Raw genomic sequence first — 23,284 nt, 5'->3', positions numbered from 1 at the left:
AGGCTACCGAGCAAGCAGAGCACTCTTCGGACATGCAGCTCTGGGGATGGGGGAAGGCCAGGGGCTCGGTGGCCATGCCAGGGGAGGGAACTTCCTTGGCCTTCTGGTTGTAGAGGCTTCCTTCCTGGAGTGAATATAAACTAGGTCAGAGTTTCTTCCTCCACCTCCATGTGGGTGCCATTTGGGGCTAGGTTAGTCTTTGTTGAGGCTTTGGGGACTGTCCTATACCTTGAAGGATGCTGAACAGAATCCCTGGACTCTGCCTACCAGGTGTTACCACACCTGGTCACACAGTTGCACAGTTGCCCCCAGTTGAGACCTCGTGATCAAAGGTTAGGGAATGGAGCATGCCCCTAATGGAGCATGCCCATCCCCTAATGGGCAAAAGGAACTGTGGTGGCAGAGGCCTGGGCCCAGGAGGATATTGGAGAGCACAAGGCTGGGAGCTTTGAGCAGGAATGGGGACATATTGTCAGTCACTATAAGCACTTGAGCATATCCTGTGTGCTCTGATTGCAAGAGTGGACAGCCAGCCAGTGGGACCCAGGCAGCTCAGACTTGAGAGAGCACGAAGTTTGAGAATCAGAGGATGCTGGCCCTCCCTGCCTGGAGCTCCTCCGCAGTTGGAGCAGGGGATGAAGGTGGTACTCCTTGGTTACAGGGTCTTGGTCCTGGACACTCCGGGGCATTGACCCCCAGCAGCCTCCATGGCTGAGTGAGAGTCATTTCTAATTAAGGGGATTATTGCTGAAGGACGCAGCAAGTTCCATCCTGTTTGGAGGGAGAATCTTCCTGTACTGTCCACCTGAGTATGTGGATGAGAAGACTTTGGACATTCAAGTCTTATTCAGTGGAGGCTGTGCCTGGCCTGTGCAGAACACTCCTCTGGCATCTACATCCCTCTAACCACACTCATGTTCATTACTAGTCGGCATTAGTAAGAAAGTGGGGGACCTCGAGACACTGGAGCAGCCTGCTGGACTCAGCTGCTCGGAGGCCATAGTAGCAAAGCCCTGATCCTGGGGGCAGTGGCGGACTGGGCTTTGGGGTACCACCTAGACACTGGAGTCCGGATTCTACAGGCCTTGTGTATCCCACGGTCTCCTTCTCCTTTGCCACTCAAAACCGTGTCTACAGATGAGAACTGGGCTCTGTGATACGGAGCTGTCTGAAGTCCCATAGCTAAGAACATCTCAGCTCTCCATGGCCTGGGATCACTCCCCCAGCATGCCTGAACCCAGCTGGCACTCCATGGCCTGGGATCACTCCCCCAGCATGCCCGAACCCAGCTGGCACTCGCTTGCCACTCTTAACAGGATGATGCCCCAGGTTCTCCCTCCTGCCCTCCGAGCGCTAGCAGTACTGTCCGCCTGCCATGGATGCTCTTCCTGCCAGTGTGGCCTCCCTGAAGCTCACCTACCCATCCAGTGACATCACAGCACCTGGTCCCCTGTGCTTCTGATGTGACCATACCTGGACCGACATTTGGGAGTGCTGACCTCTTGGTAATCAGGCTCCTGTACTAGATGCCAAGCTACGTACAGACAGGAGCCAGCTACCCCACCCCTCCTGCCTTCCCTGAAGCTTCCCCATACCTGTCTTCCAGGACCTGCTTCACTTTTGCTTGTCTACCCTACATCCACAGGCTTCCTGAAAACCAGGGTCTTCACAGATCAGCCGTGGCTCCACAGGACAAAAGCTGTTGGCTGTTGTGACCTCTTACCTGGGTCCAAGAAGGCTGAGACATTACGTGTTCCTGACCCCTCACAGGAGCTGTGCTGTGTCTCTACCTTTGGCTCCTTCCTCTCTCGCTCCCTGGACTAGTGGTTACTGGACATATACTGGTGCTGTCTTCTAGGGTGTCCACCTCCAGCTAGGCATGGTGGCTCAGGCCTGGGATCCTAAGGCTCAGACGGCTGAGGCCAGAGAATCATGAGTGAGATAGCCTGGGCTACAGAGGGAGACTGTTGAAAGACAGACAAAAAACAATGTATGCCTTCAACAGAAGAACCAGATTAGTGGCCAGTCCTCTTGCGGCCTCTGCCTCAACTGTCATGGTGCCCATTTCCCTTTCCACCAGAGTGACTTACTGACAACGGAAACACCTGGGTGTCAGAAGTCGCTGGGGGAAGTAGGGTGGGTGAGCATCTGGGCAGACACAGTGGAAAGGAAATCCCACGGTTGTCACTGGGTTGAGGGCCGGTTGAGTTCACGAACTTAAAAACAGACCCCAGCAAGGGCCAACTGGGTGGCTGAGTCCCCTGCCAAGCCCCTGGTATAGCCTTTCCTGGCTTTGTCTTTCAGGATTGTCCTGTGCAGCCCGAATTCCAGCCTTGTTGAGCCAGCCACACCAAGAACTTTCCAGCAGAGAAGCCCCTCCAAGCACTGACCATGTCTATCATGGACCACAGCCCCACCACGGGGGTGGTCACAGTCATTGTCATCCTCATCGCCATTGCTGCCCTGGGGGCCTTGATCCTGGGCTGCTGGTGCTACCTGCGGCTGCAGCGCATCAGCCAGTCAGAGGACGAGGAGAGCATCGTGGGTGATGGCGAGACAAAGGAGCCCTTTCTCCTGGTGCAGTACTCTGCCAAGGGGCCATGCGTGGAAAGAAAGGCCAAGCTGGTGACCTCCGGTGGCCCGGAAGTGCATGGCTGAGCTGGGCTGTGAAGGCCCTGGTTCCTTTGCGGCCAGCCCAGAAGCACCGAGAGGGCAGAAGCAGACATGATGCTATGTGAGGGGCTGACACTTGCCGGCATGGTCTCTTCGGGCTTCGTCATCGCATGCACTGACTGCGGGTCCTAGCTGTTCCTGGCCTCCTCCCTCAGCCTCCTGGTGGGGCTGCCCATTGCAGGCAGTGGGCAGGCCTGACCTTGCTGGGGCTCACGGCCCCTTAGCGCTTTTGTTACTTGAATGTTTTAGCTGAGCCTGTTTTTGATGGAGCTACTACTGTAATGCGTGAACTCACCAACCTGTGAACTGTAAATAGGCCCAGAAGCACGTGCTTAAGCCTTTGTGCTGATTTTTAAAAATACCACATAGAGCCCATGGGGCTGGCTTGATGACTGTACTCACGGTGAGCTGAGGCATGACCGTGGAGGGTCTTTGACTGGTCAGGCCCCAGGTGCCCTTGGCAGGGCTCAGAGGTTTATCTGTGTGTATGGAAAGGAAGTGAAGGGCTGAGCGGCTGGGCGCTTGGGCGACTTCTGCTTGGTTAGTAATGGGTAGAAGAAAAGCCCCACCCCTCCCTTTCACAGCTTCAGCTTTGTTAAATAGCAGTGTGGGCAGATGGCAGTCACTGCAATGAAGCTGCTGCATTTGTTTGGAAGCCTGTGACGGACGAGTCCCCGAGTCCTGAGGGCTGCCAGGCAGCTGAGCAGAGCAGTCTCTTGCCCTTTGGCCTTGAGCATGCCCAGTACATCCCTGCAGCACAGGCCTCCTGCTCTGGCCCTCTGGAAACACCCGAGCCTGTGGTGGCTACTTGAAGTCTGAAATGCAGTTGGCCCAAGCAAGCAAGGTTTTGTTTTTGTATTTAATATTTTCTGCACTGGAGTGGGGGTGGGGGGTATGGGCAATTCGGTTTTTGTTGTTGTTTTCTTCCCACCTTTTCACAAGTGAGCTTCCTTTCCTCTCCAATGACTGCTCACTGGCTGGGTATTGGGTTTCACTTTGATCCACGGAGCTTTGTAGACAGAGCCCCTGACTCAGCTCTAATGGCACTATGTGCTATATAAGATCATTTCTAGTGTGTACATATGCATTTACAACAGCTACCAGGATTCAAATTCAGGGAGGTAAGGGAGCCAGCAGCATGTATCTCCAGGATATCCTTTAAGTCCATGCCTATAAACTTGCTTAGATGTTAATCCCACCACTCTAAGTGCATTCTAAACCATTATGATAAAAACACGAATGTGCGGCATCTTTGGTGATGAGAAAAGGTGGCCAGCCCTGGATTGGCCGGCACACCAATGGGCAGGAAGCAGAGAGCTTCAGGCCAGGCTGGAGACAGCTTTAAAATGCATGTGAAACCAATCCATTCTCTGGAACCCCGAGGGAGGAGCTGTAGGGGACACTTTTTAGCAGTGTATGCCTCAAAGCGGGGCTGTGTGTATCAAATGTTAAGGAACAGCTCTAGGTGAGGGGAGACAGCTGGAAGGACATTTGTGAAGGTAGGAATAAGACACCTCTGGTGGGCTGCTGTGGGAAGGACCCCAGTGAGATAACTAAGTCATGGAAGAGGTAGTAAGGGGTAGACTGGCCACTGGCAGAGGCAGCTTAAGCTAGCTTAGATGCATGCTGGACCTGGAAGCAGTGACGCTTCAGGTCTAGGAGGTAAACAAGAGGTATGAAAGGATCGCCCCAGAGCTGGCAGAGGCTGAGGGTTTTGATCCATTCTCACCCCACTTCAGCTTTCTACCTCTAATTTTCCTTGCAGCCAGCAGCCTATCTATTGCTGATCCTTAGCTTCACCACCCACTGATCCAAGAACAGGTTGATCTAGGCTTTCAGTGTGAGCCTGGCTCCTGGAAATGCTCAAATCACTCCACTGTCAGACGTGTTGCAGCTTTTACTATGCCAATGACATTTCTCTTTTTCAGACATCACATTCTTACCAGTTACACTTTCGGGGAGCTTCCTGTCTCCTCCCCAGTTGCCAGGGAGGTCTTTGGCATTTGAGTCAGCCCATCCAGAGTGGGATGGATGCAGAGTAACTTCAGGCACTGTGGGGCACTGGTAGAAACACCTATAGAACTAGTGAACAACCACACAAGTCTTCCCTGTCCTTGTTTATCACTGGCTACCTTTGTTTTCTAAGTGTACACCAGAGCCATACACTCCAGTGGTTAATAAGTTATGACCTCTCTTCAGATTCTTTCGCAAAAGTGCAACCCTTATGGTGAGGTCTTCTGATGAGTACCAAGCTAGCCTTTCGTCCTAGGGAGCAGGCAGGAACGCCAAGGCTCAGCCACTGAAGCAAGACTGACTTAGATAAATCTTCAAATGGACTGTGCTACTGTTATGTCTCAAAGCTTGTGCAATAAGTGGAAGGGAAGGGATACCATTCCTGATCAATAAATGCTGAATGACATTCAAGTTCATTTTCTAGACCACTGAGAAAATCTTTATTTACAATAAATCTCAATAAAATTTGCATAAATATATTCCCAATGTACAGTTTTCACCTCTGATTCCTTCATCTCATTCAAAAGTTAGTCTGTCCTGTTCTCATGCTTCCTCTCTGATGCCAGAGTGGAGCTGGTGGCAGAAGGTGGAGGGGTGTCACCAGGTAACTGGGTAGCACCCATGGGCTTAGAGTGGTTGGGGCGAGCCTTTTCCAGAGGGGCTGCTTCCTTAGCTCCACCCTGGCCCTCCAGCTCCTTCTCCATAGTGGCCACAAGGACCTTGAGCCATGAATGCTCAGGGAGGGGGGTCTCTGAGGTACTGGCCAGCTCCTGGAGCTCACGGGCCTTCTGCACATACAGGGCCTGCAGTTTCTGGCTGTGGCGACGGAGCAACCTGTGCCGCTGCTCCAGAGCACGCTGTCGGCGTAGCAGGCGGTGCCCATCCCTGCGGGCACTAAAGAGCCGGCCCTCTACCTTCTCCTGTGTACGGCGTAGGCTGCTCATCTCGGATCTTAGCTTCTGCATGGCACTCTCCACATGAGAGATGTGTTCACGCTGCAGGACTGCCTTGTTCTGGACACATTCTTGGGTAGGGGGGCTGATGCCAAGGTCCTGAGGGGCAGAGGCAGGGTCTGAGTGATGCAGAATGAACCTCAGCAGGTTCGGAAGGGTGATGGGGAGGTCTCCAGGGTATTTCACACTTAGGTCCTTTCTGGAGAGGAAGGAAAAATCAAAAGTGAGGGTCTCAATAGGCACGATGCAGAGACAAATGGGACTTGATGTCAGGCTGGCCACTCTGTTGAGTTCTTACTGAATCAGTTCTCTGTGGAGTTGAGGCACTCCACAGACTTGCACTGCAATTGTAATGAAATTTGACTTAAAAGTGTTTGTCTGTTCCTGAGAACAGAACTCAAGTGTCTGTACTCAACTTTCAGACAAGCACGCTCATGCCTAAGCCCAAAGCCAGTGAATTGGGGAGGAGGAAGGATCTGTCTGATCTACAATGGTTGGTGATCAGTCCTGGAATAGGGCTGTCTGCTGTTACCAAGGCTTTTAGCAGTGCTCAGTAAAACTGAAAAAACAAACAAAAAGCCAGTAATAGCATATACTTAATGCACAGTATCTATAGCATAAAGTATAGTTGGCTGGTGGGGACTGTACTCCACCCAGGCTGGGGACACTGGGCTCACACCTGGACAGGTATTACTGGCAAATGGACCAACCAAGGGACTAAGATGAATTACAGCCACTCAGCCTTGACGGCACAGAAGTGAGTTTGGTGACATTCAAAGGGGTCCGTCCCTATGTCTTTGTTCCATGCTCTGATTCAGAAAAGTCCTTTTTAGAACCTGTCATTTAATTGTTCAGCCACCAAAGTTTCTCTCATGGGTATGTTTACCCATGCATACACAATCTAGCTACCATAACTTAAAACACTACTTTCTACAGTTCTGCCTGAGGTTAATCACCATACAGAAATCAACACTCTCAGAGAGTAAAGGAAAGCAGCTGACAAGACCCCAAAGGCAGTGTCCCACAATGCTCTGCTCAGTGCTGTATGTCCTCAGACAAGTGGTGTGGGCTCTGTAAAATGTGGATAAGACTGGCATGTGCCTCAGCGGGCTGTTGTAAGGGTTAAATGAGTTAAGTGGATGTTCAACATTAGCTTTTTCAAAATTTCATTTTTAACCAGGTATGGTGCCATACATTTATAATCCCCCAGTCAGGAAGATCACAAGTTTGAAGCAAGCCTGGGTTACATAGTGAGACTAAGTCTCAAAAATGAGAAAAACAAAAACAAAACAAAAAACATGGTTCCTTAATATACCAATTTGGGGCTGGAGAGATAGCTAAGTGGTTAAGAGTGTTGGCTGCTTTTTCAGAGGACGGGGATTCAATTCCCAGCACCCACATGGCAGCTCACAACTCTAACTCCAGCCTCAGGGGATTTGATTCCCTTTTCTGGCCTCTGAGTGCACTGCACACATGCTGTACTGACATAAATGCAGGCAAAACACCCATTTACAGGGCTGACTGCTCTTCCAGTGGACTTGGGTTCAATTCCCAGCACACACAGCAGCTCACACCTGTCTGTAACTCCAGTTCTAGGGGATCTGACACCCTCACACAGACATACAAGCAACCAAAACACTAATGCACATACATAAAATAAAAATAATAAAAAAAAACACTTACAAAGAAATAATCATTTTTTTTTTAAATTAAAATGACTTGTGTGATGGCTCATACATTTAATCTCAGCACTAGGGAGACAGAGGCAGGTGGGTCTCTAAGAATTCGAGGCTAAGCCTGGTCTATATAGCAAGTTCCAGACCAGCCAAGGCTACTCTGTCTCAAAATAAATAAATAAATTAATTAATTAATTAATAAAATTAAACAAAGTTAAAAATGGAAAAAAAAATGCACTAATTAAAAAACTTGGACACTCATTCCACACAAAGCCAAAAGCCAAACACCTAAAAATGACAAAAGTTGTTTTATTAATATGTAACCCTTTTCCTATTAAAAAACAAAAACAAAAAACAAGAGAATTAAGGCAACCCTGGGCACGGTGGCGCATGCCTTTAATCCCAGCACTTGGGAGGCAGAAGGCGGCAGATCTCTGAGTTTAAGGTCAGCCTGGTCTACAAATTCCAGGACAGTGAGTGTGTGTGTGGGGGGGGCTGAAGCAAGAGCATAACTAGAAGTTTGAAGCTAGCCTGGCATATACTGTGAGATCCTATCTCACCACAAAAAAGAAACCAGATCATGTCCCCCTCCATGTAATGTTTATGGGGGAGGGGAGAGTACCCTAAAAACTTTCAGGTAGCAAAAAACAGAATTTCAGAGTTTGCAATGTCAGCTGTTTTTTTTATCAATAATCTGGTTAAGTGCTCTTTACAACAGATTTTCCCATGGAGCACTCAGCTTGACTATGGAGTGGATGGTTGGGCCTGCCACTCTATCAAGCAGCAATGGACCTGTCTTTTCTAGGGCCAAATTTAGATGCACCATTCCTGTGAAGAACTGTAGGACACCTCAGAATGTCTCTAGAGATGTTTACAGAATGAGACTGGTAAACACAATGCTATTTTGAAGTCTTGGGGCAATGCTATGGTTCCGTTAACTGTCATGCTAAAATGCTTTCATACTTTTCATTCATTCATTTATTTTTTGGTTATGTTTTGGTTTTGGAGACAAGGCTGCATTCTGTAGCCTTGGCTGGACTGGAACTCACTATATAGACCAGGCTGGCCATAAACTCAGATCTGCCTGCCTCTGCCTCTTGAGTATTGAGATTAAAGGTTTGTGCCATCACACCCTTTTTAAAGAAAAATTCACCTCTTTAAAAATTGCGTTTATTTCTGTGTTTGTATACAGTTGCAATGGCGATCCTGTGGTGGTCAAGGGACATGGAATTGGTTCTCTTCCACCGTTTGGATTTTCAGAACTCTTACCGGTTGAGTCATAGCTGTTTTGTTTCAGAAAGAGTCTCACTCAATATGTAGTCCAGGCTGACCCTGAACTTGTGATCCTCATTTCTGTTCCCCGAACTGGGATCCTGAGAGTGTGAAGTGTGACATGACTGGCTACTTTCTTTTTTCCTTTTTTTTTTTTTTTTTTTTTTTTTTTGTGGGGGAGGGAGGGTTTGACTCAGAGTTTCTCTGTGTAGCCCTGGCCATCCTAGAACTCATTCTGTAGACCAGGCTGGCCTCAAACTCAGAGAGCTGCCTGATTCTGCCTCCTGAGTGCTGGGATTAAAGGCACATGCCCTCATGGCCCAGCATATACTTTTTTTTTTTTTTTTTAAGATCAAATGTTGACCTTTAAAACATTTTTTTTCATACATTTTAAAAAAGTAGCTAGGATACAGCATATCTATAAACTGATTCCAAAAAGTAGTTCTTTTAATCTGGGAATGGTGGAATTGTTGTTCGAGATGTAACATGAATCTTAAAAGGTCTTAATAAAAAAAAACCAGAGCCAGATAATTGGGGTGAAAGCTGAAAGATCAGAGAAGCAGAGCAAGCCACAGACAACCTCACCCTGCCAACTTCTCAGCCGATCCTGTTTCCATGAGTCCTCACCCCTGAGGATCTCAGTTGAACTGCTGCTTATTTCCTGTCCCCTCACACCTTATATACCGTTCTCCACCCAGCCATGTCATTTCCTGGGATTAAAGGTGTGTGTGGTTTCCAAGCAAAGGCGTGAGATCTCAAGTGATGGGATTAAAGGAGTGTGCCATTAATCCTGGCTCTGTCCCCAGTGTGGCCTTGAACTCACAGAGATCCAGACTGTCTCCCAAGTGATAGGATTAAAGGTGTGTGCCATCATTGTCTGGCCTCTATGTTTAATCTAGTGGCTGGCTCAATCCTCTGATCCCCAGATAAGTTTTATTGTGGTGCACAATATATCACCACAGTGGCACCCTTCATTAATCTCAGCACCCAGGGTTACATACTGAGTTTCCGACCAGCTTGAGAAACAATGTGAGGCTGTGACCTTAAAGAATAGCAAAAAAAAAAAAAAAAAAAAAAAAAAAAGTTATTCTCCTGAAAGCATGGTGGTAAGAGGTCCCACTGCTAGTCAGAGCTCCTCAGAAGCAGTTAAGTTCTTCCTGGGTGTGCAACACTGGAGTATTCTTGTGGAGCTGTACCTGATGCATCTGCTGGGCCAGAGCTAGGCCCAGATATCTGCAGTCTGCAATGTCCTCTAGAGCAGGGTAGGCTGCTGGCTTGTGGACTGGCTCTAAGATAGCCCAGTGTAAGAAGGTGAAGATCCTTACCCCAGCCTCCACTTCTGAAGAAGAGAGCTAAGACCAGAGCAGGCCGTACTGTGGGCAGAGGGCAGGCCTTGGACTGCAATGGGGCACAGTCAATGTAGTTTGCAGGGATGTAAAAATCATACAAGCACTATCTCCCAATGCTCGTAGCCTTCACACCTCAGAAGCAGCCATGTCAACACCTCAGCGTTCTCCCTCTGCACATCTCCACCTTGTGTAGTTTGCATTTTCCACAGCACAGATACCGCTTTCTACTTTCACTAAAAATAGCAGGGGCAGGTACCCATGAAAAGTCTTATTACATGTTATCCAGCGGTGTTTTTCGTTTCCCCTTCTGTGAGCCTTTCTACTTAATAGTTGAAGTCGCGAGCCACTTACTCTTGAGCTGCCTACTGGCCCTCACAGTCCTTACTCAGCTGATTGCTTCCTGCTGGGCCAGTGGATCTCTCTCTGTCACCTTCTGCACCCTTTCATTTATTTCCATACAAACAATAGTCACATGACAATTTTCTCTTCACCTTCTGGGTAAGCCAAATGCTCTCTGGACCAGCTAATGATGAGCTCCCTCCACTTGTGCCCACCATCTGTTTTTAGGAAATGAGAAAAATCCCATTCCAAAACAATAAAGGCTTTGATTCACCAGACTCTGTGTTTAACAGACACGGGCAGTCTTCTACTCTTAATCAAGGGACACAGGAGGGGCTGCAGGGGCCTTCAACTCAAAGAGCTTCAGCCTTCTGAGCTGGAGTTAAAGGTGTACGCCACCATACCTGGCCTGCATTCTTTCTTCTATTATACAAGGCAGCTCCAGAAGTGGAGTGCTGGCCAAGCATGTCCCTCTTGTGCACCTGTCCTGCAGGTGTCTTTCCGTCCATGCACAATGCTCATTAGTCCACTTGCTGAGAGGGCCTTTGCCTGCAAAGGCCTTTACTGTGTGCTCTAACTTTAGTATTTTTTAAAAGTATGTTTGAATTAAAAAATTACATATCATTACGCTACATGCCCAACTTGTGTCCCACACAGATGAAATTGCTGGTGTTAGCGTGTCCATGATTCCTTGATTATATGGCAATTTAACACGTCTCAGAGAGAAAATGGCAGAGCCAGCAGCAGAACAGACTGAGTCACACTCTGTTTTTAGTATGTGATCTGACAAGCCCCTGCTACGACAGTAAGTATTACAGCACACATTCTTTGAGATAAAGGGCAAAAACAGAGGCAATGATTCGACAGTCCAAGGAAGCCCTCTCCCAGAGAGGCCTGATAAGCACTGTAGTGGGACAGTGACTTGTGAAACACAAGAAGTTACAACCGTGACCACAGCGTGGGCCAGGGCCCTCCCTATGGGATCCTGCAAACACATTTTCCACAGGGGATGTGAGTGGACCTCCATGTGGACCTGTGTGTGAGAAGGAGTCAGCATCCAGCTTCCTTAGCTTTGAGGGTTTGTTCCCTTTTTTTGTGGAAACCTTTGGGTCTACACTCATTGCCAAGCCTAGCTCTCTCTGCTAATGTCCCACCCGTTTACAGTAGCTTTCAGTTGGGTGACAGACAACCTCAGAGCAGACTGTACACATGCAGAGAGAGCTCTGTAGGAATGGAGCAGTGGGTAGGGGCTGCCAGTATCTCCCTGGGTGAGAGGGACCAGTAGGTATCAGCAGGATTCATCCCACACAAACATGAGCACTTTCTACGGGTTCACACAGATATGACAGCTAATTAGTTCCCAGAGCAAGGAATGCTTGGTAAGAAAAACCTTAGAGAAGAGCAAGTGTCAAGGAAAACCAGCACTTGTTAGGCGTGGTAGTACACGCCTCTAATCCCAGCGCCCGGGAGGCTGAGTTCAAGGTCAGTGTGGTCTACATAGTAAATTCTAGGCTAACCAGAGCTACCTAGTGAGACCTGTCTCAAAAACAAAAACAAACAAAAAACAGAAAGAAAATCACAACACATGACATTCCAACACTGGATCGCTTTTCCTCTGTATCCCTAATGGCACGATTTTAACAATAGTGTAGAACACAATGAAAGATTTACAACAGAAGCCCATTTCACCTTCAGGCTTCAACAGGAAAACCCCACCTGCCCAATCCTGAAAACAATTCAGCCTTACCTATTGCAGGGAAAAAACAAAACAGTAGGAAGACGGTCAACCATGAATTCCCAAGGAAGATCATTCTGAGACACATCGATCCTGGCAGAGGCAAAGGGAAAGGGTTGGTAAGACGCGACTGGCCAAACCTGAAGAACCTGGAGTTCTTCTATGCCCTAGCGTGAGCCAGGCACCTACACTTTAAGAACATGAGCCACTGTCCACCCTGGGTAATACAAGAACCTAAAAGGAAACATAAATCTCCCAAGCTGCCTCAGTGAAGGAGTACTTCATCTACTGACAGGATCTGGTGAGCATTTCACTTGGTGCATTAGTTCTAGAAAAAGAAAGCTATTGAGCACAGCACACACAGCAGGTCTCTTTGAAGACTACACTTTATAGTCTGTAAATCTGACGGCCAGAGTGCCACTTCTTCTTCCTTTTTACGTTTGTATTTCCACCATCATGGAGCCTTGCAGCTAAAGCTGGTCTAGTTCTCACTATTTAGCACAGGATGGCATCAAACTTTCAAGAGCCATCTTGTCTCATCATCCCTAGTGCTGGGATTACTGGTATGTGCCACCAAGGTCAACAGATTAATTTATGAGTATAAAAAATGGCATCTACTAAATTACCCACCCTGTGGTCAATTACTGTGGAATAATCTACAACTGCTCTGGTGAATGGCCCTCTAGCAGCTGGGCAGGTGATGAGGATCCATGTGTGCTGACCCACACGCAGGGCTGATGGCATCCTTTAAGTGGGGGATAATTATGACCAGTGCACATGGAAGATGAAAATGCCTGGACCTATTCATCTGGTGGAGGTTTTCAAAATGTCTAACTGGTGTGAGATGATCAGGCAGTATAAACTGGAGTTATGTATGTGCTCAGAGTGGCATATGGGCAAGGGGTGTAGCTGAGTTGGTAGAGTGCTCACTTAGCATAATTTATAGCTAAGCCCTTCTTAAACCTGGCATGGTGATGCACACCTATAGTCTCAGCACTCAGGAGACAAAAGCACGAGGGTCACAAGGTCATCCTTGGCTGCAGTTAGTTAGAGGCCAGCCTGGGAAAGAGGAGACCCCGTTTCAAATATACACACAGAAATCTCCAAAACTGACACCGTCAAATGCAAATGCAATTCTCCTCCCCCCACACCTTTTAACAAAATGTCATGTCTACCTCTGCTTGTGAAAGCCTGTCTGAAACACTAGAGACCCTTTCAGCCAAGTGGTACTGAGTGCTTTTTCTCTCCTAATGTGCACCTCAATGAAGAGTCAACTGTGAAGTGAAAATACTGTAAAAACCCAGGGGAACAGCACTGGGCCACTGGAGGCGTCTGCGTGGGATCCTTTCAGGAGTGGCTTGTAAACTGACACAGGAGCAGTCACATGGCTCATCCTTTATTCTTGTCCATTAATTAAAGGAAAGGACCAATTTAGCAATGGACTGAAATGTTCACTGGGCCAACACTACTGACATACACTTTCCTGCTGCTGTGAAGAATGCTCTGAGGCCTGGCCCACACATCTCTGGAATGAACGGAGTCAAAAACGTACAACTGTTTTTGTAACTTCTTGTACGTGTCAATTTCATTAGCCATGTCTGACTGTACTAACTATCAGTACAAGATCCTGTCACTTGGACGCATTTATAAATTTAGTCAGTTTATTGATGTTTTAATTTAATTTACATTTCTCAGGTTATAATTTCCCAGTTGTTTGTTTCTTCTGTCACATCCTGTGTTCTCTGTCTACACTGGAGTTTACCTGTCCTTAAGTATTTTTTTTTCCTGCTTTTTGCTTTGTTTTTCTCCCCCCAGACAGGGTCTCACTGTGTAGCCCTGGCTGTCCTGGAACTCGCTCTGTAGACCAGGCTGGCCTTGAACTCACAGAGATCCACCTGCCTCTGCTTCCGAGTGATGGGAAAAAGGCGTGCACCACCACCACCTGGCCAAGCATTTTATTAAAAACTCCTTCACTATTTTGAGATAGGGTGTCTTATCTAGGCTTGTCTCTAATTCACTATGCAGCTGAGATGACCCTGAACTTCTGATCCTTCTGCCTCCACCTCCTGAGTGCTAGAATTACCAGCATGGGCCACCACCTGGTTCACCTGATTTATGCAGAGCTGTGGATTGAACCAGGGCTTTGTGTATACCAGACAGCATTCTATCACCTGAGCTACAGCCTCAATCCATTTTAAATGTGGCGTATCTAGAATATGAACTCCTGAGCCTCAATACTGGTCCCTAATTTACATATTCCATAATTATGGGCAAGTTGCTTAATATTTCTGTGCATAAGATTAATTAAAAGAAAACGATGGGTAGATACAGCAGCTGCGCTGGGTGTTCTGAGGTTTAAGCCTCTATGTATGTAACAATCTCTCAGCAAAGACACTTGTCAAATCTGGCTCTGATTATTACTGAGAATACATAGCAGGCAGCAGGTAAAATATAAACATACATGTACTTATGACTACCTTTTTTTTTTTTTTTTTTTTTTTTTTTGGTTTTTCGAGACAGGGTTTCTCTGTGTAGCTTTGCGCCTCTCCTGGAGCTCACTTGGTAGCCCAGGCTGGCCTCGAACTCACAGAGATTCGCCTGGCTCTGCCTCCCGAGTGCTGGGATTAAAGGCGTGCGCCACCAACGCCCGGCTATGACTACCTTTTAAAGCATGTTTTTATTAGGACTAGGGATTACAGCTCAGTGGTAGAGCACTTGCTTTGCATGCATGAGGTCCTGGGTTCAATCATACTACTAACAAAAAAAAAAGCATCAAGTATGTTGTTTTCACTGTACATACTTATAATGGAATATGTTCATCTTTTGTTATCTTTTCATCAGAAAGACTGTATCTCTCTTCTGTTATTTTTTTTTTTCTTCTATGATCTGGTCTTTCACATTTAGTGGCAAGGATGGAGAGGAGAAGATATATATTAAAGCTAAACTGCTCACTTCCTGATCTTACAAACCGGATTTGAGGGCTTGGTAAAGTGTTTATTATACAAGCATAAGAACCTGAGTTGGACCCCCAGAACACACAGACAACCACGTATAGTGGTGCACACTTGTAATCCCAGTGCTAGGAGGCAGACACAGTAGGATCCTTAACCAGCCAGGCTAGCCAACTGTGAGCTCCAGGTTCACTGAGAGACCCTGATTTTACAAATAAGGTATACTACCCCATCAGTTAGCCATGAAGGTCCCAGAGGCCCTCCAACAGCACAGGCGATTGCTATTGCTCTTGGCTGTGGACCAGAACTAGATGGTAAGACTCTATTGCAGACACCACACACCCTGGCTATAGGACAGAAAAATCAAGCTGGAAAGGAAATGGAAAGACTTCTCTTCTAACCACACATAAGATGCTACTGGGCAGCTGGGAAAGAAAAGTCATCAATAATGTTACCCAGTGGTAGACCTCGAATGCTACAATGCTGACCTCCATGCAGGATGTGCCCACAGGCACAACAGTGGCAGGAGTATTTTCTGATTGGATTTGAGGGCTAGGAGGGAATTCATGCCTGGTACTGTAAAACCCATCAACAGACCAAACTTACTACCGTTGTTCTACTAAATGCACATGATGTCAAACTGCCTTCTAAGTATTTATGCTTATACCCATAGGCAAATGCTGCTCTCAGCTTTTATCAGAGAAGCTTCTGTTTGCAGCCAATAGCTGTGAATGCAGAAACTCAGGAGATTTAAGAACTGATGACTGGGGGGGGGGGGGGGGGAGGGGTGAGGGGTGAGGAGCCAACTGCAATTATGAACTCACAACATTTAGTCATGAACAGGGGAAGGGCTCACGGGCCTACCCCTCCTGGGGACCCATTAGCTACTGATGATGCTGGGGGAGGAGAAACACTGATCTTCAATAGTGTGAGCCATTGGTATGTCCTCTATGCTCTGTGTGCAGCTCCACACCCATGAGCACTGGGACGACTCTGGTTGAACTCAATTACAAAACAAAAACAGCCAGAGCGGTGGCGCACGCCTTTAATTCCAGCACCTGGGGAGGCAAGACAGGTGGAGCTCTGTGAGTTTGAGGCCAGTCTGGTCTCCAAAGTGAGTTCTAGGACAGCTAGAGCTGTTACACAGAGAAACCCTGTCTATCTTGAGAAAAACAAAAACAAAATGACATGACATCAGGATGGGGAGAAAAGTGAGGGTGATAGGTGGAAGGGTGAACCAAAGGTGGGCCCTGAGTATAATCAGGAAGTACATGTCAAACTGCCAAGGAGCTGGGGATAGTGGTGTACATCTCCAATCCCAGAGCCCAAGAGGCAGAGGTAGGTGGCTCTGAGTTCAAGATCAACCTGGTTTACATAGTGAGTTCTAGGCCAGCCTAGGCTACATTGTAGACCCTGTCTCAAAATAAAACAAAGCAAGCATATCCACATACACAACTGTCAAGGAATAAATGTAATTAAATTGGTATTTGAAGGCAGGTATGGTAACTTACAACTGTAACCCTAGCACTTGGTAAACCAAGGTCGGAGGACTGCAAGGAATTAAAGCCCAGCCTGGGTTACATAGTAAGTTCAACCCATCCTGAACTACAGAGTGACAGCCTGTCTTAAAACAAACTAAGGATTCAAAATGTGTTTATACAAAAGGCCACATAAAGCACCATGGAATCACAAACCTAGACACATGGCTATTATCAAATTGATTTCACCAACGAAGAGGGAACAAGGGCAAAGGCTCTGAGTCCCAGGGCTGGGTGGCAATTCTGGGCATCCCCTTCCTAAGACCTGCAAGCAGCCAAACCTGCACCTGTTTTCCTATGAATCCAATCAGCAATAAACACCTTCATGATCATTAGAGTCAAGCCTACCTACCATGGGCTAGGTGGCAGAGAGGACCCATGACCCTATAGACTGGTGTCCTTACCTAGCCACGGTAAATGTGTCTTCTGGTAGGAGCCGAGCTAGCTGGATGAAGATGTGATTGAGAGATGGGCAAAAGCCACACCACGGTGTGTAATAGAGCAGCAGAACATCCTGTGGGAAGGGGAGACAGTTACTCACACCTGGTCCTGGACCTCATTTCCTGCTGTGCTCAGAATCCTGAAGGCATTGAGTCACTGACTGTGCAGGACTCATGGCGAGATTTTTTTCATCTTTAGTTCTAATTATGTTTTCCTTACAGTCTTTGCAGTTAGAAAGCAGCATGCAATCTGCACATGTTCCACCACCAGACCACTCTGTATATCAGAAATAGTCTGTTTCCCCCCAATGACTACCACTGTGGAAATGAAGAGGAATGGATGGCTTGAGTTTTGCCCCACTCCTCAGCCCCTAAGCCTGTTTCTTGTAGTGCTCTACCACCACGTCATCTCTCCAGTCCCATACCTGTTTCTGAAGGGTTACTTCCCAGAAGGTATCAGTTGTCACTTCAGTGATTAAATGCTGAGACGGAAACTGGGCAGAGTCACTTCCAGTAAGATGCCTTTTCAAGGGACTGTAGAGAACACTGAAGTTTTGAATAAAAGACTCTAAAAATAAAGAGAAAATGAGATCACCTTTGCTCTAGGTACAAGTAGGATAGCTCACCTACTTTAGAACTGAAATGATCTCCCATGCTTACTTTTTTTACTGTTGTGATTTTATTTGGGGGTTTTAGTCTTACTTTGTAGCTCTGGCTGACCTGGAACTTGCTATGTGGACCAGGATGGCCTTGAACTCAAGAGATCCACCTGCCTCTGCCTCCACACCCAGCTCCATGGGTTGCTTATGGTTTTTATCACCACAACTAAGCAAACCCTGGCACAACAGTGCCCAGGTTGCCATCATGCTTGACTTTGTATTAACTCAGAGGACAGTCCTTTACTAACTAAATACCATGTAGGTGGGATGCTCAATACAAAGTGGGAATTCTATCCTGCTCTTTTCCAAAGAGACTGCCACACATACACAGCATGAGAACTCACATAGCAACACACATTGTACCTTTTGCAAGAGAGGCAGCTTTGAACGCTAAGCTCTTTAAGCATCACTACAAATGCAGTGACAGTACAATACAAAGATGTTTAATGACCATTAATCTGAGGCCAAGTACCTTCTTTGTTTACTTTATTAAAGTTCTTCAAGTTTTCTTTTTTTAAAAAGCTAACAAAAATAATTATGCATGGTGGAAAAATATATAAATAAACCAAGTAATAAAAGCTCTAGCTGGAGAGATAGCTCAGAGGTTAAGAGCACTGGTTGCTTTACCACAGGTTCTGAGTTCAATTCCCAGCAACCACATGACGGCTCACAACCATCTGTGATGAGATCTGGTGCCCTCTTCTGGCCTGCAGTCATACATGCTGTATACATAATAAATAAATAAATCTTTAAAAAAATAAAATAAAATAAAAGCTCTAACTTAAGCCAACAATCTCACCCTTCCCATCAATACCATCATCTCAGAATCCTCTGCCTCAGTGAAGCAACACTAGTCTGAACTTTGCTTCTCTCTTCCAACTCCCTCCAATGGAGGTCTTAACAGACAATGACTGGCTCTGCAGAAGCAGGAGGAAGTAAAGAGTGTCATGTGAACACTAAAGACATGTCCTTATCATAGCTGAACAACACTCAGTTGGCTATAGTTTTGGACTGTGAAACCAAGATTTCTCAATCTGAATGAAGCCTAAATTCTGAAGCTACCCGAGCTGACTTAGGAGTTAACCCCCTAAGTAATTTATTTTACAAGGACTCTCAAAATTGCTACCAAGGATAGAATAGCTGGCCCAAGAGAGAATAGCTGGGCCCCAGTTGATATAGAAGACAAAATGAAGCCTAAAGAGGGATTCTTTCAGGAAACTCGAAAATTCAAAGTAACCTGTCTGAGCTTCTCTGAGCTAAGTATTACTCACAGAATCCAGAGAACTCAATCACCACTTTAAAACTTATCTGCTCACCTGGATGTGGTGGCACACACCTTTAATTCTATAGCTTGAGAGGCAGAGGCAGGAGACCTCTCTGTGTTTGAGACCAGCATGGTCTACATAGTGAATTCTAGGACAGCCAGGACTATATAGACATACCCTATCTCAGAGAAGGAAAAAAGCCAGACAAGTAACAATGACAAAAACATGGTTGGGAGTCGTGGAAAGACAGCATTCTGGTGAAGACCTCGGCTGCTCTTCCAAAGGACCTAGGTTCAATTTTCAGCATCTACATGGTAGCTCACAATTGCTTACAATTCCAGTTCCAAGAGATCCAATACCTTCTTCTGGTCTCTCTAGGTACCAGACATACATGCAGGCAAAATACCATACATATAAAAAAAAATAAATAAATAAAATTTTGCCGGGCGTGGTGGCGCACGCCTTTAATCCCAGCACTCGGGAGGCAGAGCCAGGTGGATCTCTGTGAGTTCGAGGCCAGCCTGGGCTACCAAGTGAGCTCCAGGGAAGGCACAAAGCTACACAGAGAAACCCTGTCTCGAAAAAAACCAAAAAAAAAAAAAAATTTTAAACTACATGCTTGGGGAGATGGAGAGATAGCTCAGCAGTTAAGAGCACTGACTGCTCTTCCAGAGGACCCAGGTTTGATTTCTAGCACCTACATGGTGGCTCAGAACCACCTGTAACCAATTCCAGGGAATCTGATGTCCTCTTATGGCCTTTGCAGATACTGAACATGTGTTGGTATATAGACATACATGCAACAAAACACCCATGCACATAAAAAAAAATAAATAAATATCAAAGCAAAATAAATTACACAGTTGTTTCATTTTATGAAAGCTCACGGGGGTTGGGGATTTAGCTCAGTGGTGAGCGCTTGCCTAGCAAGCACAAGGCCCTGGGTTCAGTCCTCAGCTCTGGAAAATTAAAACACAAACAAACAAAGAAAGAAAGAAAGAAAAAAAGAAAGAAGAAAGGAAGAAAGGAAGAAGGAAGGAAGGAAGGAAGGAAGGAAGGAAGGAAGGAAGGAAGGAAGGAAGGAAGGAAGGAAGGAAGGAAGGAAGCAAGCAAGCAAGCAAGCAAGCAAGCTAGCTTACTCTACCAACATATCATGAATTGGGAGTAAATGGACTCCATAAAGTGAATGATCACAGGTTTGCTTTGAGCATTGAGGAGCTCCTGTAATTATTATAATTTGATACAGAAAAAAAAATCTTACATGAGTTCTTTCACAAAAGTTGTGGTGATATATTGTGTACCCTAATAAACTTGCCTGAGCATCAGAGGACAGAGCCAGCCACTAGATTAGACATAAAGGTCAGGCAATGGTGGTACACACCCTTAATCCTATCACTTAGGAGGCAGAGATCCGGCTGGATCTCTGTGAGTTCAAGGCCACACTGGAAACAGAGCGAGGCAGTGGTGGCACACACCTTTAATCCCAGGAAGTGATGTCTGGGCAGAGAAAGGTATATAAGGAAACAGGAACTTACTCTCTTTAGGCTGAGGATTTCATAAAGGTAAGAACTAGTGGCTGGCTGCTCTGCTTCTCTGATCTTTCAGCTTTCACCCTGATATCTGGCTTTGGGTTTTTCATTAAAGGACCAATGGAATCTTAGATTCCAACAACAAAGGTGGCTAATGTGAATGCTTCACCTGGACCAAGGAAAGGATAGCCAGAAGGACTAGTACTAAGGGAGATCCACTCACACTGCTTTCATACTCTCTCAACTTGGAAATCAAGTTCCTCTCGCTATCAAATTCCTCTTCTCTCCATTTGGCAACCAATGGCTCTCCCTACATTTCCAGTGATGCTGAACTAACAAGGCTTTTGAATTTTTACTTTCCTGTGTTGTATGTCAGGACTTTGGCAACATCCTGGGAACAGTACAGCATGAGTCCATTTGCTGCTGCCGATGCTGCCAAGCCCCAGGAGCCAACTCTGGGGAGCTTTCCCACAGTAAAGCCTTAGGTCATCCCAAGTGGTTTTCACTGGTTTGCAACCTGCTCTCAACACTTGTGTGTTGCACTGTAGGGACAGGGGGTCAAGGAAGGCTTCCCCAGCATGCCGGAAAACTTCGGTGGAACAATGGGCCTGACTGGCCCTGATACTCACACACTCAACCCTGTGAAACAAGGATGAACAAGACAGTCTAAGCTCACTCCCTTCCGCTTCAGTTCCTTTCAATTGCTGGTGCTATTAATGGCCGTGCTCATCAGCCCCTGCACGTCCCATTAGAAAGGTTCTCGCCACTCTGTCTGGCATGGAAGCCAGGCTCCTGGGATTAATGCTTGCTCAGCCTTGGAAATGTGACAGAAGTTGCCAATCTTGGTCTCTTAACCCCCATGGGGTAGCTGACAAACTCAACCAGAATTGGGTAAATTGAGGCTTCTACTCTATTTACCAGACAAACTGGTTTCCTTTCAAATTGACCAACAGATAAAGACAACTGACATCACCTCATGATCAGGAATAATGAGACCATCAATGCAAATTATGGCTCTTAAGCTAAACAAAGCTTATCATGCTCAGGAAGACAAACCACCTACAGTACCTAGGGTGAACTTCATGAGGGCCTGTTTGGGGTCCAAGATATAGTGCGACTCTTCTTTCACATCAACAATTGTGGCAAACTCCTTCACGGGAGCAGAGCTCGGTGCACCCAGTCTCTCTGCATATAACCAAAATAAATTGGAATCCAAAAGGTAGATATTCAGGGTCTTGTTGGTTCTGCAGCTCAGGCCTGTGAAGGTTGTGCTAGTGAGGCCCACTTCAGGAAAGTGGTACCTGTTCTCCTCAATGTGAGGAATGGAGCTCAGGGCAGTGGACTCACAGCTCTTCTCTAGGGAAGAGAATGCGATGGCCGGGGCTGTAAAGACATCCTGTTCAGAGTCAGTGAAGCTTGCCACGCCCCGGGATATGGTCCTGCAACATGCAGTGTAGTAGCTGAAAGGGCTGTAGGAGGTTAAAAAATTGCTGCATTCTATGCTGCCCGACACCACATGATAAAAGGTCTGCTCCTTGAGGTAGAACGAATCCAGAGCGGCTGCCATCTCGAAGAAGCTGCACTGTGGCACACTCACTGAGCTCGGCTTGGTACCACCCACTGTCTGGTTGACACACAGTTCACAGACATTGTGGGTCCTGGAGAGGGCTGGCCCCTGCGGCACCACCACCGTGTTACAGCAGGGGGACGCTGACATCAGCTGAACATCGGGCAGTGGAGCTGGCAGCTCTGGTGCCAGGGACTGGAACACAGGTGCCTCCACCCGCCGAAGGTGTTGAAGGAGGCGCTCCACCACCTGGTCCCCATGACAGTTATTGTACTCCAAGGCCACTTCGGTGATCTGAAAGACAGGGCAGGGCTGGTAAGAAACAGGACTACAGATATAGAGAAGGCAGCTTTGCTGCCTGGATGGCATCCCTAAGTCACAGGAAGAGCCCAGGCCAACACTGCCTCAAAGGAGAAGTGGTCATACCAAAACCCTTCTGCTCTAGCTGTCCTGGAACTCACTCTGTAGACCAGCCTGGCCTCAACTCACAGAGATCTGCCTGCTAAGTGCTGGAATTAAAGGCGTGTGCCACAGGTCTATTTTTCACAACATGCCCCTCTATCAGCAAGCACTGAACCATTGTTCTGAATTAGAGGGTTCTAGAAATGTCTGCCCACCATAGATAAATGAAGTCCAGCCCATAAAACTGTCCAGCTCAGGATTGTGTCCAGACCATTCAAAGAATCAGAACAGACTTGAACCCTCTTGCCTTCCAGGTGAATGTGCTTTCTTCACACCTTTAACATTTCCCTATGCTGTCATTTTTCTCCATGTTTAGTAAGTCTGAAAACTTCCCAAATACGTGTAGATATAAGTAAATTTACAGCACATACTCTCCCAAATATATTCATGCCTTCCAGATCACCAATCCAGCCTGCTCCCAACTGTCCATGGCCATCTTTCCTTTCTAGATTACCTCTTCCCCTCCCTGTACCACTGTGACTGGGTCTCAGCATCATCAGGCTGGAGACCAGCTCATCCTCTACTTCTGCTCAGTCTGCTCAGGCCACCACCTTCCTCTTCCTTCCACACTGATGCTTCCTTCTAAAGAACAACCCTAAGCATAACGGATGCTCCTTGGCCAAGTGATATTTGGTGGCTTTCTATTACCTGTGGGATAAATACAGTCATACTCTGGCCCATTTGCCTTTCCAGGCTCATGCTGCCCCCTTCAGACCAGACCAGGTCTTCTTATAGTGTTGCACCTTACAGGTGCCTGCCCAGGGACCCTGCCTCCTCCTCCAGCTGTTGCTAAGACCCTCAAACTGGGAGACTGCTCAGGTAAAAGCAACCCCACTCTGAATGGTATATGAACTAGTTTCTGC

At 46.9% G+C, this 23,284-nt stretch overlaps 2 protein-coding genes across 4 annotated transcripts in view; one reads left to right on the top strand and one right to left on the bottom strand.

Moving 5' to 3' along the window:
* Positions 1–2,391: 2,391 nt before the first annotated feature.
* On the top strand, positions 2,392–5,172 carry Snn (stannin). The gene has a single exon (XM_006983899.4). The coding sequence runs from the start codon at positions 2,392–2,394 to the stop codon at positions 2,656–2,658; it is 267 nt and encodes an 88-aa protein (XP_006983961.1). The 3' UTR covers positions 2,659–5,172.
* The window catches only part of Txndc11 (thioredoxin domain containing 11), a 70,345-nt gene continuing 52,159 nt past the window's right edge, over positions 5,099–23,284 (bottom strand). For all 3 annotated transcript variants that reach the window (XM_006983900.3, XM_042283526.2, XM_042283527.2), the window contains 5 exons: positions 21,461–22,253; positions 17,365–17,507; positions 16,904–17,013; positions 12,023–12,103; positions 5,099–5,838 (listed from right to left, as the gene is read on the bottom strand). In XM_006983900.3, coding sequence (XP_006983962.2) covers positions 5,214–5,838; positions 12,023–12,103; positions 16,904–17,013; positions 17,365–17,507; positions 21,461–22,253 — 1,752 coding nt within the window. In that variant the 3' untranslated portion in view covers positions 5,099–5,213. The remainder of the gene's footprint in view (positions 5,839–12,022; positions 12,104–16,903; positions 17,014–17,364; positions 17,508–21,460; positions 22,254–23,284) is intronic.

The sequence above is a fragment of the Peromyscus maniculatus genome, chromosome 8, assembly GCF_049852395.1.
Source record: "Peromyscus maniculatus bairdii isolate BWxNUB_F1_BW_parent chromosome 8, HU_Pman_BW_mat_3.1, whole genome shotgun sequence".
Classification (NCBI taxonomy): domain Eukaryota; kingdom Metazoa; phylum Chordata; class Mammalia; order Rodentia; family Cricetidae; genus Peromyscus; species Peromyscus maniculatus.
This window is presented reverse-complemented; position numbering and strand designations above follow the sequence as displayed.

Coding starts and splice junctions, on each gene's coding strand:
- Snn (XM_006983899.4), top strand. CDS start 2,392: ATGTCTATCATGGACCACAGCCCCACCACGGGGGTGGTCACAGTCATT.